Raw genomic sequence first — 19881 nt, forward strand, 5'->3', positions numbered from 1 at the left:
AGGCCATAACCTCATAATGTACCGTATATGGAAAAATATACAGTACATCATGAGTTTTACAAGTCAATGGAGGAGGATGAATGGCGATATGTTGATATTATTCCATTGTATTTTGATTTATTCTGTTGGCAAAATAAAAACTTGTGGTTCTTCAATTACAATTATAGAATCCAGGTCAGGATCCAATTATATTCCGTAACGAACTCCACCTTTCCTTCTCCTTCTCATCTCCTCCCGGGTTTATATGGAGATTATAGCCTTAACTCCGCCTTTCTCCTCAAAATATATATTAAATAGTATTTAATTCTAAAAAATCTCACTGATGGCGCTATACTCACATTTCATTCATTTTTTTTGTATTTTTATAATTATATCTTAAAAAAATTAAATATCNTGTTTCTTTTTATAAATATAGAAATTAATTGAACTTACGTTCCAAGTAGATCTTTAAATTCATATTTATCTTCAACATTCGTTGTTTCTTTCTCCTTTTTACGCTGAGAATCCTTTTTACCGAACAAGGGCATAGCTTATAATTAAAATACTTAATATAATATTTCAATTAATTCCTACAAATCATCTAAAATTATTTTTTGACGGATTTACAATTCCAAATCCCCTAGTAATAAGTCGCCATCTTGAATACTACGTAAGTTTGACGTCATCCCGTATTTTAATATGTAAAAAATAATAATAAAATAAAATATAAATAATTTTATTGTTTTAAAAGTTATTAATAATGATGACGATGATAAATTACTTCGATAAATTAATTTTTATGTTTAAAATTTGTAATTAATTAATTACACATTAGTATATTTTAAAAAATTTGTAATTAATTAATTACAAATTTTTTAAAATATACTAATGTGTAATTAATTAATTACAAATTTTAAACATAAAAATTAATTTATCGAAGTAATTTATCATCGTCATCATTATTAATAACTTTTAAAACAATAAAATTATTTATATTTTATTTTATTATTATTTTTTACATATTAAAATACGGGATGACGTCAAACTTACGTAGTATTCAAGATGGCGACTTATTACTAGGGGATTTGGAATTGTAAATCCGTCAAAAAATAATTTTAGATGATTTGTAGGAATTAATTGAAATATTATATTAAGTATTTTAATTATAAGCTATGCCCTTGTTCGGTAAAAAGGATTCTCAGCGTAAAAAGGAGAAAGAAACAACGAATGTTGAAGATAAATATGAATTTAAAGATCTACTTGGAACGTAAGTTCAATTAATTTCTATATTTATAAAAAGAAACAATGATAAATGGTTTATGTATTATAAAATAAAACATCTTTGTCATTTGAGGGAATCAATCGAAAATTATTTAAATCAATATAAATGTAAACGTCACCATTATTAAATATATTTGCAATTATAATAACTTTATTGATTGCATGGCAATATATAATAATGTATTTTTATGATAAAAGTATAAAAGATAAATGAGAATAACTATTTAATATGTTTATTATCTTCCGAAGTATTTAAATATAAAATAAAAACACATTTCATCATTTCCTAAATACTAATTCTCTTTACAGTTTGAGATTTTTGGTAAATAATTATTTTAACAATTTAGAAGAGCTTTCAAGTTGCATGTAATACCTGTTACATTAGGTGGAGCTATAACAAGACATAAATAACACTGTACCTGGTATAACGTGATAGTACTTTATATATTTGTGTTAATTTTTAATTTCTTTAAAATTCTGTTAGATGTTTGGGGAAGTATATGTGACATTTACAAAATAGAAATATAAAATGATGAATTTTCATTTTATATAGTCTAACTTTGTAAAAATAAAAACTACTGAACTTAATGTTTATAAGTACTTAAGTCTATATATGTGTGTTTTGTTGATTTGAAATTAGAGGCATTCTTGTTGCTAAGAAAGTGGTCAGTTGAATGATAAGAATCACATTGGACGAAGATATATTGATGTAAACAAAAATACTTACATTTACTGAATTCTTCATTACTTATATGTGTTTTCAATGTGTTTTTGAATATTTCATAATTTTTCATTACTGCTTAAATGCATAAAATGTTTGGTTTTGAGCAGAGATCATATCAATTTTATTCTGCCAAAATTCAGTTAAATCGGTATATTTTTCATATTTTACAGTGACATGTTTGTGGAATTAAACCAAAATTTATATAATTAGTGACTCATATCATAATTGTTATTGATTATAAGAAATCAATGTGTTTTAATCTGTTAACAATATCAGTTTGATCCCTGATTATATCTGAACTCTTTTCATATTTTGCAAAGAGTATAATTATAATAAAATATTTTGAGTATTTAGTTTTGTATCTATTTGTATGATATATATGACAAGATTTTATATTGGTATCTACTTTGATAGATGATCAATGTTGAATATAAAAACAGCAATATGTAATAATTGGCTATTATAATCAAACTATATTTTATTCATAAAGTTAAATATTATTATTAAAAATCTTTTATTGCATGTAAAAGTTTAGTAAAAAGTTTTACATACAAAATAGTTTATTACAAATAATTCAATAATAATTCTGTTTATTGTCATTCTTTTATGATTTAATTAAATCTAGAACACTATTTTTTTCTGCATTTATTGGATAAATGTTTTTCCTCCATGTAGAAAACATCACCTTTGGACTTTTGATAGTTCAAGTTAAAAGTATAGGGGAAAAAAATGTATAAAAATGTTGTAAACTTAGTTTCATAGGTAAAAAATGTGTTGTTTCTAAATGTATACATTCCATCTTCCTTTTCCAGTTATACTTCAAAGGAATTGCATTATTTGTCACAACACCTGTCATATAAATAAATAACTTCAAAGAAATGTTACAATTATTTAAAAATAAATTAAATAATAATCAGAGTAAAACACAAAACAAGATATTTTTAGTGGTCTAAAATTAAATAAATCCAGGAATGTCTTATTTTTCATGTAATTGAAAATTCTATTCCTTCTAGTTCATTTTTATAAATTCAAAATTATCATTTTAAAATTGTAAAAATCATAGATGGCAAACAGTTTAATCTGAATAAACTGTTGATTTCTTAAATATTTTTCAAGACACAAAAATAGTGTAAGATACTAAGAATTTTATTCTAAAATTTATATGTAATTTGGATTAAATTTCTTTGAATTCCTTTAACAATGTATGAACATTAATATAACTGCATTGCATGTTTTTGAGAAAAACTTTTATAGATTAATTTTGTTACATTTTAAGGAAAACTGGAAATGCATGTCTGAAATAATATGATAAAGAGAAAGAGTTAGGGGAAGTTTTTAATTCCATTCTACTTTTATTTTTATGAAGGAATTTGCATATAGAATTCTGGGAATATCTATCATCATTTGTAACCGATAGAAGAAATAATTAACTATTGATGTCTATATTTTGTCTGAACAATTACAGCACTGTTTAATAAAATTATTTCGAAAAACTATGAAAGAGAAAGTGGGATTTGCAAACAATTTAAAAAGTGTAACATATAGATTTAATATAATAATTGATTCTTGAGTAAATAATAATTAATTAAGAGTATTTCCATATACAGTATATTGATTATACATTAAGTAATTTCAAATACTTTTAATAGACATGAAAATGCTTTAAAGTTAAATATATGAATGTATTATTTCTTTTACATCTCAAATATGCTATTTTCTATTTTATGCCAAAATATTATGATTATGTGATAGGCTTATGCATTATTTTAAGAGCTTTATATTAAGTAGAGATCAATAAATTTTAATAGTATATAAAAAATATAAGCTATTTCTATTCATTTTTTAGTATCTCAGTGGATTTTTTAGAAAATATATTTGTTTTCTATGGTTTATTTATTTACATTAATCTGTTTTAGTTGGATGTCTGTAATCAAACAACAAATAGATTTTAACAAATTTTACAAATAAAACTAATTAGAATAGAAACTCCTTTCTTAGAAAAAAATTTTCCTATGAGTGAATACACACTATTTGTCTTCTCAGTTCATTAAAATTGTATAAACTGAAATGTTGACATACTTATATCAGCTACCAGTAGAAAGTTAATAATTATATTAGGGAATACTTTTTGATTATTTAGTTGATTTGATAGATAGCATATTTTATATTTGAAAACTAAAAAATACTCTTAATAAATATAAATTAAATGCATTTCTGTAATTTTAGCTTTTTTAATTGATTGAATTATCTCAATATATGGTAGCCAGTGAAGTAATGATGATGATAATATTTAACATAGTCAATAAGATGACATAACACTTTCATATAATAAAGTTAAAATAGCTATGATTTCCAGAAAGATAGTATTACATATATGTACAATATAAGTCTCTACCTTCTTGATAGTTTTATTAAAATGTGATGGAGCCAGATAACATCATTTGTCAGTGTTCATCAATTATTGATTCATTATCTGACTGGTTGTTTTGTCCATTTGATATAAGAAATAATTTATGTTAAAAATTATATAACTTTAAAGTCAAATTTAGAAGAGTATTCTGAATAAGAATGGCTTTAAGTTCCATGTTTATATCATACTATTATAGATACAAAACCATTAACAGAGGTGATTAGTTTAGATTTTAAACAGTAACAATAATTAATGTAAGTTTCTGTATTTTATCACTTTTAAAATAATTGACTAAATTATTTTATGTACGAAAACATCGTGAAATTAAATTAATTCTAAAAGGAATTATCATAAATAATAATTTTTTTAGAGATTATAGGAAAATTAACAAGTTGAAATTTAATTGTAAGTCTTACATATAACTTTCATAGACTTTATCAATTTACAGCCATTTCTTAATTAAAAATTAAGTTATTCCCAAATATATATCTTGGTCTTCCAGATTTGAACTTTTGTTTATTTACATGTTGAAAAAATTAAAATGCTTATTTGTTTCTAATCTGTAAATTCAAATTTTAAGAGCTTATCAAATAATAATTTATTTTTTCAAAAGAAATACTGATAACAATGAATAATTTTGTAAAATATTGCCATCAGATTTAGCATTTTTATATATATATATATAATAATTTGGTTAAGACAACTTTGTTTTAGTTTGAAATTATTTTAGGTATTTTAATAAACAATTGTATTGTCCATAATGTAACAAATCAAGTGAAAGTTTGAAAGGGAGTGTTAAATTTATGATCTAAATTTCCCAATTAAACATAACAACAACAATAATAATAATGAAATTAAAATTAAGATTTAGTTCCTCATATATTTAGTAAAATATTTTTAAAATTTTCAAATATAGAATATGCTTTAAAATTTTGACTCAGATTCAGAAAAATGTAGTCTGTAAATCTGAAAATAGAAAATAAATTTTTTGGAAAAATTTTATAGCTCTAAATGTTCACTATCTTATGAGAAAATTCAATGAAAGATTTAAATTAGTGATATACTTATTTTTATTATATGGAAATTTTCAAATCATAAAGATGAATTGAAAATTTCCAGTATATCAGATTTCATAATTGAGTATTTGGAATTCATTACAGAATTCCAAGTGATAAAAGTAGAAAGGAATGTTGTATTCAGATTAGATTTTTAATTTGGATGAAACTGGATCATTTGGGGATGAATGCCAAAATTTCATGTTCAGTTTTATAAAAAGGCTGTTAGTGATGCAATTAACCAGAAAAGCAAGTACCAGTAACAAAAACTGATGATTTAAAGGAAATTTATGGATAGAAGATAAGGGTGTGGTAGGACCACACCTAATTATTATATTAACAATAGCTTATTAAGTCAGTTTATTCAATAACTTTTTATATTTTTAATTAATTGATTTTGTCTGAATGTTATTTATTACATACATATATTTTTAATAAATAACTTCCAATAATCAAATTTTTTACTAAATTTATAAAATAGTGTCCATATATAATATACACTGCATATAACATACAAATGATTCTACCACATTAGAGTTATTGGTAAAGAGAATTCTTATCCTATGATTTCATACTCAAAAAGGGTGTGAAATGATTGGATAATAAACATACATTTCTTTGAATAATCAAACTATTCAAAGATATGTATGTAATTTATTTATTATGTATGTTTTTCTGAATTGCTGTTCTTTTCCACTTGTTTCATACCCCAAAAAACTGAATTCCTTTTACTGATAATTCTTATTACCATAGATTAATTAATGATTTTTAAGTTTTTTCCTGATTTCAAACAGTTGCAAATAGCAAGCACAGCTATATTNAAAATGTAGTCTGTAAATCTGAAAATAGAAAATAAATTTTTTGGAAAAATTTTATAGCTCTAAATGTTCACTATCTTATGAGAAAATTCAATGAAAGATTTAAATTAGTGATATACTTATTTTTATTATATGGAAATTTTCAAATCATAAAGATGAATTGAAAATTTCCAGTATAGCAGATTTCATAATTGAGTATGAAGTCATTACAGAATTCCAAGTGATAAAAGTAGAAAGGAATGTTGTATTCAGATTAGATTTTTAATTTGGATGAAACTGGATCATTTGGGGATGAATGCCAAAATTTCATGTTCAGTTTTATAAAAAGGCTGTTAGTGATGCAATTAACCAGAAAAGCAAGTACCAGTAACAAAAACTGATGATTTAAAGGAAATTTATGGATAGAAGATAAGGGTGTGGTAGGACCACACCTAATTATTATATTAACAATAGCTTATTAAGTCAGTTTATTCAATAACTTTTTATATTTTTAATTAATTGATTTTGTCTGAATGTTATTTATTACATACATATATTTTTAATAAATAACTTCCAATAATCAAATTTTTTACTAAATTTATAAAATAGTGTCCATATATAATATACACTGCATATAACATACAAATGATTCTACCACATTAGAGTTATTGGTAAAGAGAATTCTTATCCTATGATTTCATACTCAAAAAGGGTGTGAAATGATTGGATAATAAACATACATTTCTTTGAATAATCAAACTATTCAAAGATATGTATGTAATTTATTTATTATGTTTGTTTTTCTGAATTGCTGTTCTTTTCCACTTGTTTCATACCCCAAAAAACTGAATTCCTTTTACTGATAATTCTTATTACCATAGATTAATTAATGATTTTTAAGTTTTTTCCTGATTTCAAACAGTTGCAAATAGCAAGCACAGCTATATTTAATGAACATACATTTCTTTGAATAATCAAACTATTCAAAGATATGTATGTAATTTATTTATTATGTATGTTTTTCTGAATTGCTGTTCTTTTCCACTTGTTTCATACCCCAAAAAACTGAATTCCTTTTACTGATAATTCTTATTACCATAGATTAATTAATGATTTTTAAGTTTTTTCCTGATTTCAAACAGTTGCAAATAGCAAGCACAGCTATATTTAATGAACTATTTAGTGATTTTCAAATTATATTTAGTATATTTATTGAAAATTATTGATTTAAAATAAAAATATTTAATTGATAATAAATCAACTACTAGTACAGCTAATTTCAGAAAGCCAACTTTTTTCAATTAAAAGAAATGGTTTTGGTCTAGATTTGATCATTCTCCAATTACAATCTTATATTTAACAGTTTAGAATGAGAAGACATAAATATACAAATTAGACACATTCAAAATTTATATTCTGAACACTTAAATATTGTTTTAAATTCAAAAATTATATTTGTTTTAATCTATATAAATAAAAATGTAAATGCTCATTTGTTCAAAATCTTCAATCTCCAAAAGTTCTTAACTGATTGCTTTGAAATTTTGACACAACATTGCATTCGAATATGTGCGTGTTTTTACAGTAGACCCCCCTATAATGTGGGTTCATATAATGTGGATTTGTATATTGCGTCGAAAAAATTGCGACCGTATTTGTATAAAGACGCTAAAAGAGACTTGTAAAATGTGGTAAAATGTCATCGCCGACTCGTGTTGCGATAGGATTGGTCGAATCTGGGCCAATATTGGACAAGCAGCCGAACTACTTACATGCTATGGAGAGTTTAGGCGGGTAAGTTGAGTTTACTATCATCTGTACAGTATGTAAATTAGGTACCGTAAGTCTAATACAACACTGTAATTTTATACATTTCTTGTGAAAGAAACATTTCTTATTCAACGGCCATAAAAATTATTTCTATTAATGATGTCTCCACAGTTCAACAAATTTTTCGCAGAAAAATAACTTATTAGAAAACGCGCCCACCATTTGGTGTGCTGCTCCGCAACAAAAACAAGCTTAAGCAATGGCGTCATCAAACGATGCACACTTGGTAAGTAATCTACAATTTTTTTGTTTATAGCATAGTTTATACGGATTATTCCCAAAAAATTATACATGTTTTGGAAATGTTGAGTCAAATTAGTCTAGAATCGATTAATTTTATGGAAGAAAACCTTTAAAATAGCCGTAGTTCGTAAACTGCACACGTGCCGGGCTGTGATTGGTTCATGTATTTAAGGATTCCTACAACACAAAATTCTTATAAAATGGAACGTATCTACCGCGTTATGGGGGTCGATTGTATATTATATAATGTCAAAATTCCCTCCCGTGGGGAGAGGGACAAAATTAAGGCTTATCATGAAGAACTGGTCTTCTATTATACTATTTTATTTGTGGCTTTTTGTGTTTTTTAATTGCGTTTTAATAGGGTATGTCAAGAGAATGTACATTAAGAAGGGATTTTTCGAAATTCTTCCCGTAGAGAATGTTACACATTTATAATAGATACATTTTGAGCCACAGCAACACATGGCCGGGTACAGCTAGTGATAAATAAAATAAATATATAAAATAAAATAATTGACTATGAATGAAAGTGTATAATATGAGCAATTATTTATTGTGACATTGCCACAATACAGGCTGCAATTTTTAATAATATTTTTAATTAATTTACTTTAAAATATATGTTCTCCACCTCAAATTAGTAGTGGCTTGCCCCTGTACATCATACTTTTCCTTTAACAATAGTCATGTCAATCATCTATTAACTGCTTTCAGTGGAAAAGTTTTGAATTGAAATGTGCCTTTGGTTTGAATTTCATATATAGTTAATTGGGCCTCCTGCCCCTAAGCTTTCCATATTTAGTCTCAGATTTTATCTAACTCTGTTCTTGAGATTAAGGAAACACAGATGGACAAACAACAGTGGGAATTTATAGGTCTATAATTTTTTTTAAATTGCAGTCCAATAAATAAATAATACATAAATAAATAGATTAAAATAAAATAAACGAAACCTGAAAATTTAGTAAATATTTAATTAATAGAGTATAGCCTCTTAAGAAGAATAAAGTTATCTTCTATATTAGAAGGTATATACAGAATAAATAATGTTAGACTTTATGCAATAGCAGAATTTGAAATTTTTGAATTTTTGAAGAATAACATCCAATATCTCGAATATTCTCCAGAAAAACTGAGCACTAAATATGTTAGCAAACAAAAATGGATTTTCAGTTAACATCTTAGACTTTGAAGAAGTTTGAACAAGGTAAAACTTAAGAAATTATTTTGTTGAACAAGATGTTACATTGTCTTATGTAAAAACTTCACTTAAATAAAATGGAACAATCTAGTTCACAGTTAAAATTTTTGTAAAATATTTTAATGTTTCCAATAAGAATTAAATTACATTAAGTGGCAATTAGTATATAGACTTAAGTATTTTCATGAAAAGAAAAGGAAGAAAATAGCTGGCACCTTATAGGCCATGTATGCAAGCAAGGAAGTATATCAAGAACATGATGTCTATAGCAAGGAAACCTGCTATAGACATTTGATATAGAATGTTGCTTAATCTGACACAGGCCACTGAATGTAGCTGAAAATGTTCATTTTTAATCAGTGAATTGCTGGAAAGTGAGAGGAAGGTGTGAATTTTAGTATTTATTGATATTTAATATTAAGAGTAGCCATTATCCTGAGGTCTTTAACCAAAGACTTACCAATAGATATAATAATTAAGAGAAATCCTACTGTTATGCAAATTTTATGTTCAAAAATAGATAAATTAGATAAAATTGACATTTGCATCATTCAACTTATAATGTAAATATTCTTGCCTATTAATATTTATTTCACTATTAAGTCAATTTCTAAGAGGATAAAGGAACATAAGAATGCTTCAAAAAGCAATATAACCAATGCTACTAACTTGTCTGTGTGGGCTTTAGACATAGACACAAATATGTATATTATGGGATAAAGCTGTATCAATTAAGGAACAGTGCTATCTTTAGGGCAGGGCCTACATGGCCCCCAGGCTGTAGGGAGCCCCTAATCCAAAATTAATAAAGTTACAAATAAAAATAGGTTAATTAAAATAAACAAATTATTAAAAATATCAAATACTTTATTTCTCCTATACAGTGGTACCTCAGGATACGAACGCCCCAGCATACGAAATTTTCAGGATACGACATGAAATTCGAACATATTTTTGCTTCACGATACGAACAAAAACTCACCATACGACGTTACATTAGTTCGCATTTTTCATTTGTTTTCCTTACTACAGTTATTTTTTTAAATGTATTACTTGGCTTTAATTTGAGTATGTTTTTCGCGTTGGAACGAATTATTTGGTTTTACATGTAATCGTATGGGAAAAGTTGATTCACCTTNTATGTCAAGAGAATGTACATTAAGAAGGGATTTTTCGAAATTCTTCCCGTAGAGAATGTTACACATTTATAATAGATACATTTTGAGCCACAGCAACACATGGCCGGGTACAGCTAGTGATAAATAAAATAAATATATAAAATAAAATAATTGACTATGAATGAAAGTGTATAATATGAGCAATTATTTATTGTGACATTGCCACAATACAGGCTGCAATTTTTAATAATATTTTTAATTAATTTACTTTAAAATATATGTTCTCCACCTCAAATTAGTAGTGGCTTGCCCCTGTACATCATACTTTTCCTTTAACAATAGTCATGTCAATCATCTATTAACTGCTTTCAGTGGAAAAGTTTTGAATTGAAATGTGCCTTTGGTTTGAATTTCATATATAGTTAATTGGGCCTCCTGCCCCTAAGCTTTCCATATTTAGTCTCAGATTTTATCTAACTCTGTTCTTGAGATTAAGGAAACACAGATGGACAAACAACAGTGGGAATTTATAGGTCTATAATTTTTTTTAAATTGCAGTCCAATAAATAAATAATACATAAATAAATAGATTAAAATAAAATAAACGAAATCTGAAAATTTAGTAAATATTTAATTAATAGAGTATAGCCTCTTAAGAAGAATAAAGTTATCTTCTATATTAGAAGGTATATACAGAATAAATAATGTTAGACTTTATGCAATAGCAGAATTTGAAATTTTTGAATTTTTGAAGAATAACATCCAATATCTCGAATATTCTCCAGAAAAACTGAGCACTAAATATGTTAGCAAACAAAAATGGATTTTCAGTTAACATCTTAGACTTTGAAGAAGTTTGAACAAGGTAAAACTTAAGAAATTATTTTGTTGAACAAGATGTTACATTGTCTTATGTAAAAACTTCACTTAAATAAAATGGAACAATCTAGTTCACAGTTAAAATTTTTGTAAAATATTTTAATGTTTCCAATAAGAATTAAATTACATTAAGTGGCAATTAGTATATAGACTTAAGTATTTTCATGAAAAGAAAAGGAAGAAAATAGCTGGCACCTTATAGGCCATGTATGCAAGCAAGGAAGTATATCAAGAACATGATGTCTATAGCAAGGAAACCTGCTATAGACATTTGATATAGAATGTTGCTTAATCTGACACAGGCCACTGAATGTAGCTGAAAATGTTCATTTTTAATCAGTGAATTGCTGGAAAGTGAGAGGAAGGTGTGAATTTTAGTATTTATTGATATTTAATATTAAGAGTAGCCATTATCCTGAGGTCTTTAACCAAAGACTTACCAATAGATATAATAATTAAGAGAAATCCTACTGTTATGCAAATTTTATGTTCAAAAATAGATAAATTAGATAAAATTGACATTTGCATCATTCAACTTATAATGTAAATATTCTTGCCTATTAATATTTATTTCACTATTAAGTCAATTTCTAAGAGGATAAAGGAACATAAGAATGCTTCAAAAAGCAATATAACCAATGCTACTAACTTGTCTGTGTGGGCTTTAGACATAGACACAAATATGTATATTATGGGATAAAGCTGTATCAATTAAGGAACAGTGCTATCTTTAGGGCAGGGCCTACATGGCCCCCAGGCTGTAGGGAGCCCCTAATCCAAAATTAATAAAGTTACAAATAAAAATAGGTTAATTAAAATAAACAAATTATTAAAAATATCAAATACTTTATTTCTCCTATACAGTGGTACCTCAGGATACGAACGCCCCAGCATACGAAATTTTCAGGATACGACATGAAATTCGAACATATTTTTGCTTCACGATACGAACAAAAACTCACCATACGACGTTACATTAGTTCGCATTTTTCATTTGTTTTCCTTACTACAGTTATTTTTTTAAATGTATTACTTGGCTTTAATTTGAGTATGTTTTTCGCGTTGGAACGAATTATTTGGTTTTACATGTAATCGTATGGGAAAAGTTGATTCACCTTACGACATTTTCATGATACGATCTCAGTTTCGGAACGGATTAATTTCGTATCCTGAGGTACCACTGTATTTAGTTAAAAATGATCTTAAAACTAAGCAAACTTACAAAATTTTTGATATTTCTTATTCACCACACCTTGGCCAAAAACAGTACTTTCTTCCTGTGTGCGGAAAGAAAATTTCACTTCCTGGCCGAGGGATGTGAAAAATTGTTTATAATCCACGGGAGGAAACAAACAATGTATCCCTAGGTCTGTAATATACTATTATTTATTTCATTAAGGGGACCCCCATCTTGGTCCTGGACCAGGGCCCCTTATGTTCTAAAGATGGCACTGTTAAGGAATATGATTACTTTACTCCAATAATTGTTTTAGAGCAATTTTATATTTTTGTATTGGGATAGCTTTGTAACATTATTAAAATACAACATATGTATAAAATTGGAAATGCTTGGATATGGTTATCTATTGTTGAATTTTCTAATGGTAGCTGTATTACGTATTAAATAGGTAAATGTCTCTTCAATCCGAACAAATTTTCGGTAGACTTTCTCACAGCTCTACAGGTTATAAAAGCTGTGAGAAAGTCTACCGAAAATTTGTTCGGACTGAAGAGACATTTACCTATTTAATTTTATGGTTATTTAATTTTATTAATTTCTCTTCTTTCTGCAAGAGGTTAATATCCAAATTCATCTAATTATATTTGTGTGTTCTTGAGTATTTACTAAATTTCTAGGTTTTGTTTGATTTTAATTGTATTTTATTCTATTTTTATCTATTTATTTATTTGTATTATGTACTTTAATTCATAATTAAGTATTTAATTTAATTTTACATATTTTATTTGTTCCAAATTCAAAAATCGTAACTGTTCAGAGTATTAATTTTGCATGTGTTCTAATTTGTATATTGTATGCCACAATAATAATGTGATTATGTTCTATGAATTAAAAGTGTGATTATGCTGTCAAATTGCCTGTTGCAATTTATGAAAAAACAATATGCTTATGCTACTTACTGTAAATATTTAAATATTCTGTTTCCTTTTTATCTGTGATCATGATATATGAGTTAAAGTATCAGATGCCTTTGAACATAAGAGAATAAGTGGTATCTGTGTAAAAGCAGCAGCTTTAACAAATTACTAAAACTACAGCTTTCATACACTTCCAGCACCAAAATTATCATCACAAATGTTTTCAGCTTCTTTCAGGGGCTTGCCTCAGGTTACAATAGTTGTTATTTTGAATACTGCTCGAGAATTTTAATTTTGGAATATTCTATTCATTTCTGTTCTACAGGTGTGATATCAATTTTGAATGATTTATGATGTTTGTCTTAAGCTGATAGTTACCAAATGATATAAATAACAAAATTATTACTTGAATAAATACAAATGTTTAGCAAAAAGATCATGAAATGATATACATTCAATAAAAAGTTTTATTAAAGACTGTTAAGATGGGTATTTTTGATGTATAAAAATTCAGGACCTTAAAATCTTTGGAGATATCTTAGGTGTGTTGGTAACACCTTTATACATAACAATAAATAGTCTATTTTTATTTAACATATATATATTGTTTTGTGAATTTTTTTGTTAAATGTTTATTTGTATTTATTACTACTTGAATATTTTGCTATTTATATCATTTGGCAACTGTGTCAGCTTAAGACAAACATAAATCATTCAAAATTGATGTGTTGTCTATAGAATGGAAATGAATAGAATGTTCCAAAATTAAAATTTTTGGCCAGCATTAAAAAAAATAGCTATTGTAATCTGAGGCAGGCCCTTGAAAGAGGCCTGAAATGTTTGTGTTGATAAACTTTCTATGCTGGAAGTGAGTGAAAGGTGTAGTTTTAGTAAGTTTAGCATGTTCCAGCTCCTGTATTCATGTAGCTTTAGCTTTAACAATTATTTCCATTATATTCTATTGATAAAATATTACATAAATAATTAATAAAATTATTTTGAAATTAAAAGTTCCACAGCTTTTTTCTGGCTTTCTTTTATGTTTATTAACTATCAAATGTTTTAAAGAATCTAGCTGGTCTAAAGAGTTAAACAAATGAAAGTAAGAATAAAAAATGTTATGTAGTGTAAATAAAAATATAACAGAAAATTTACAAGATATGCATAATTAAGTCTTAAAATAAATATAATTGAGAATAAGAAGTTAATAAATCATATTTAATAAAAATCTTTATGGTTATTAAAGTGATAAGGCATCACTACGTGTTGTGGCATGATTGCTGAATAATAATAATAATATAATAAAGAATAACATTTTCTGATAAAAAAATTTTTTTTATAGTTTGTCTTATCATTTCTGAGTGCTTTCTGCATTTTCAGAAAACATTCAATTAAAAACAAAAAATGTTTCTTGTCAACACATTTAAAAAAATGTCAATAATCTGTTCATTATCTATATCAATAATTCAGTGATAACTATTACATACTTGTTCCAAGTTTCAACATTTTATACTGTTTAATATTTCTAAACTTTGCAATTATTGAGATATAGGCTAATCAAACAATCTTTACTTTTTATCAATAGGAATCATCATAATGAATAGATTTCTCTAAGACTCTCATGTAAACTAAGTGTATACTATCACAGAAACAAGTTTTCAATACTATTTGTAATAGTTCTCTATTATTATTTATTTTATTATTAGATTTATATACAAAACATTTTGGAAATACTTTTTTCTTTTATTTAGCATGTGCAATTTTGTAATAGTTCAAGGTATCAAAACGAAATAGCTGTTGGTCTTATTATTAAGATAAAATAGAATTTTTTGTCTTAACTCTCTCATAATATATTACAGAAAGATAAAAGAAAACATATTTTAGTATTATGTAACAATTGTATGTATTAAGATTGCATAAAAACAATAATTATACTTTTGATTTATTTTCCTTGTATAGTACAGGTAATTATTGTTTATGGGTCAGTATTTCGTAATATCAATAGCTGTTCTATTTTGATATCTTACAATGGCAACAAATAAATTAAAAATTAAAAAAATATATATTAATTGTTACATGTAATATATTACTTTACTACAGTCATATTACTTTTATTTTCATAGTTATATTAAACCTTTAGATTAATGGCAAGATTTAATCTAATGGATGGATAAATTAAAAGTAATAAAACACTAAAATGACCAACTGAGAGAGAGTTTAGTTTAACTGTGAAATACAAGGGTTGTTGAATTATGCAGGCATTACATTATAAGTAACATGTATTGTAAATTTTGGATAATTTGAATAAAATTTTGCCATTTAAACTAATGATAAATACCATAGTTGAATTCTCTATAGTACATGTGAATTTAATCCCTATTAACATGCTATAGATATGAATGATGGAACACATTCACTAATAAATACAGCATATAAGACACAACTTTCTCCAAAAAAAGACTCAAAAAATTGATGTCTGTCTTATATGTGAAGTTGCTATCTGCTATATGCCAATGAATTTCCCAAACTGCCTTCAGTAGGCTACAGATAATCCCTAACTAGCCCAACTCTTAAATAAAAATGTTTAACTAAATATATTATTATTAATATTTTTTGCTATAGCTAAGCAGCTTTTGCATGAATTCATGTAGAATAATTCATTTTAATTGTAAATGACCTTTGAACTTCTCTTTTTCCTTGAAAAATAAGTGTACATTCTAATTTTAATTTTTAAAATTTTTTAACCAGAACACAAACACAGCAAAAAATATTTAATATAAAAAAAATTAATTAAAAAATTATTTATAAAAATTAAATGAAAAAAAATTAAATTAAATTAAATTAAATTCAAGTTTCGTAAAAACTTACTTAACGAATTGTCTGATGGTCTCGATTCGATAAGACATAAACAGTANCCAAATGCCTAGAGTGGGATTGCTTAAATACACTAAATACTTTGAAAGGATAGACACTGAGTGTTCAAACAGTAAACAGTAACCAAATGAGTGTTCAAATACAATCCACAAACATGGTATGATGGTTTAAGACGGGGTGTCCAACCTTTCTGTTTCTCTGGGCCACATTGGAAGAAGTCTTGGAGTTTTGGGCCACAAGTATTAATATATTATATATATTTGTGGCCCAATCCTTAAATATATACATATCTAGATTATAGTAGTAAGTATTAAAACTTTATCATGAAAAAGAATATTTTAAAAAATTACTTCTACAGACACTTTCAATCTTTACTTAGAAATAGATAAATTCATTTATTATAAAGGAGACGAACAAAAATTTGTTTGAAAAACACAAATATTTGTTTTTTTGGGTATAATAAAAAACAATGAAACACCATTTTAAAGTGCATTTTTATTCAACTAATATATTTATAAATAATATGTAGCCCAAAAAGTAGCCAATGCGCCAATTGATACTTTTTACATAACAAAAGGGTAGCCAAATCTTGCAACGCTGGAAGGAATACTAAATAAAGCTGGAGTTGGAACTCAAGGATTAGAAACACAAACAAGAGGAAAAGAGAGAAAGGACAAAAGATAAAGTGAGAAAGGTTGGAAAATTAAGGGTCAANGATATTTTTTACATAACAAAAGGGTAGCCAAATCTTGCAACGCTGGAAGGAATACTAAATAAAGCTGGAGTTGGAACTCAAGGATTAGAAACACAAACAAGAGGAAAAGAGAGAAAGGACAAAAGATAAAGTGAGAAAGGTTGGAAAATTAAGGGTCAATATTTGCATAACAGATGGTCTATTTAACCTTTCTCACTATATATCTTTTGGCCTTCCTCTCCTTTCCCTGAATTTGGGACTATAATGTTTGAGTCACAACTCCAGCTTTCTTTAGTATTCCTTCCTCATTCACACCTTTCCAAGTATTTGAAAATATTTCCTTTCCACTCAAAAATAAAATATGTGTAAACTTTGTGAAACTTCTTTTTTGAGTTTATGCCGTTGAAATAAATAAATAAAAAATAAATTTAAAAATTTGTCAGTTTCGTTTACACGTTTATTGGGCCTCATTGGAACTTGCCTTGGGCCACGTGGGCTGCAGGTTGGACACCCCTGGTGTAGAGCAATAAGTTTGATCTGAGGAATTTGAAAATGGAATATACTATTTTGTAAATGTAGATGTTCTTTGAATATGATTGACTTCCAATATTACATAACTTGTTCTTGAACTAGAATACAATATTCAGGGCAGCTTTGACATTTAACATAGTATGATTATATTAAAATAAAATATTAAATATATAGATTAGACAAACAGGCATCTTGCTTATCAAATTGTTTGTAATATATAATATGTCAAACAATTATGTATTATATAGTGTGTGTATGTATATATATATATAAATTACTATATAATACATGATTGTTTGACTTTATTGTGTACATGCACAATAATGTATTATATATTATGTACAGTATCTATTTTTATGATTGTTTTATTGTAGGATGGATTATTTTGTATTGATTGATTATTTTGATATTAAGAAATTTTTCTGATTTTATTAAGTTTTTCAAGTTAAATCAATTTTAAAATAAAACTTTCAACGCTTAACATATTTACACATTTTACAGGGGTGCTTTTTCTCAAGTGGTGCTAGCAGAAAGCAGAGATGAACCTGGAAGAATGTGTGCCATCAAATGCATTGACAAGAAAGCATTGAAAGGAAAAGAAGATTCTCTAGAAAATGAAATTAAAGTTCTTCGACGGTAAGTTAAGCATTGTTTTTGATAGATATGATTTTATTTGAATAATTTAAAGTTTAAATTCAAATTTTATATTTTTGAATTATCATGGGTACGTTCATAAAGTCAAACGAGTTAAATGAGAATGACATCATCGTTATTCTTATTTCATTAGACTTTTTGACTGACTCGTTTAAAACTAAATGACTGTTTTTAAAATTGAAGATTTAGAATATGAATGTTGCTAGTGAAGCCTTATTTGAAACATTTTTCTTAGATTGCTTTGGGTGAACAGTTACTTCTATCATTCCACCTCTTAATTCACAATTTAAACACTCCAGTAGATTTAGAAACATCGATATCTCCAGATGCCATTTTCTTAATGAAATAAACTTTTTCCTTCGTGATCTTCATTAGAGTTTCATTCGAAACGTCATCACCATAGAGCATGTGCACTAAGCAAGACTACTACTTTCTGACCGATTCATTACTAGCATGTTTAACTCATTTGACTTTACAAATGTACCCTATATATATATACTGTATATACATATTAGCTGATTGCCCATCATATATAACAGAATATATGAAATACTTTTGCAAAGTCATACTTGCAAAAGTATTTCATATATTTCATAGTTAAGTGAACTTTGCAAGTATGAATGTAAAGTACTATATTATTTTTCCGACTTTCCAACGATTATCGACACTACTGTGTGCCGGAAATAGCCGTTCCCTAACGGGTACTTTACGCGGATTCGCGTTAGTGTGCCAGGCCTGGACTTTAAGCGTGCACCGAATTAAATAATGACAAAGTTTGTCAATAACAAAATCAAATATTTAATTAAACTTCTAGTAATAAACTATATACAGTATTTAGTAAAAATCAAACAATAATTTATTCAATGAAATTCAACAAGAATCAATCCGACAAACTCAAATCAATCTATTTCTAACTTAATTCTATTCCCCTTTGGAATTCGACAAAATCAAAGAATTAACTTATAAACAATAATTCTTATAAATTAAAGATCCTAATCGTCACCTCAATATACTAGGAACCTATTTCCTCAAACTCTCAAGACTTTCTATAATCGTCGATCCACAAATCGAATAACTTCAAAATCCTATCGGACACCTCTCTCGTTCACTGCTACGAAGCTCACCAAAGCTCGTTGCTATCAGGAATTCACCTCGTTCGTTTTCACTTGAGTTAGAGGCTTTATAGTGTGAGGTGACGTCACAATTCTGAATGAGCTCACTCTCCTCATTTACATACTTATCTGTAACATTAAATTTTTCTTGTTTATCTGGCAGATTATTTTCCGACAATACTTCGCTAACCTTTTACATTATTCTTTTTAACAATTATCGGGATGCTTTATTCTTTTAAGGTTTAGCGATTCCTAACTGGGTTGTGGGGTCTTCCCCCCCCTTTTTCTCGGTGCGGACTTACTTTTTTCCGCTTGGGAAGCGCAAGTGTGCGCGAGTTTTTCTACGGCGCTTTTCTTTCGTCGGTGAGTTGGTTTTTCTTCTATTTTTAAGTTACTAAG

At 26.7% G+C, this 19881-nt stretch overlaps 1 protein-coding gene across 1 annotated transcript; it reads left to right on the forward strand.

Moving 5' to 3' along the window:
• The first annotated feature begins 1024 nt into the window (after window positions 1-1024).
• LOC111640259 (calcium/calmodulin-dependent protein kinase type 1-like) lies at window positions 1025-18891 on the forward strand. The gene is made up of 2 exons (XM_023386258.1): window positions 1025-1246; window positions 18218-18891. Exons 1-2 carry the CDS (start codon window positions 1152-1154, stop codon window positions 18354-18356), a joined length of 234 nt encoding a protein of 77 aa, XP_023242026.1. The 5' UTR covers window positions 1025-1151; the 3' UTR covers window positions 18357-18891.
• The last annotated feature ends 990 nt before the right edge of the window (window positions 18892-19881 follow it).

Source organism: Centruroides sculpturatus, unplaced genomic scaffold (assembly GCF_000671375.1).
Source record: "Centruroides sculpturatus isolate CEXI.00-Female unplaced genomic scaffold, Cexi_2.0 scaffold1364, whole genome shotgun sequence".
Taxonomy (NCBI): domain Eukaryota; kingdom Metazoa; phylum Arthropoda; class Arachnida; order Scorpiones; family Buthidae; genus Centruroides; species Centruroides sculpturatus.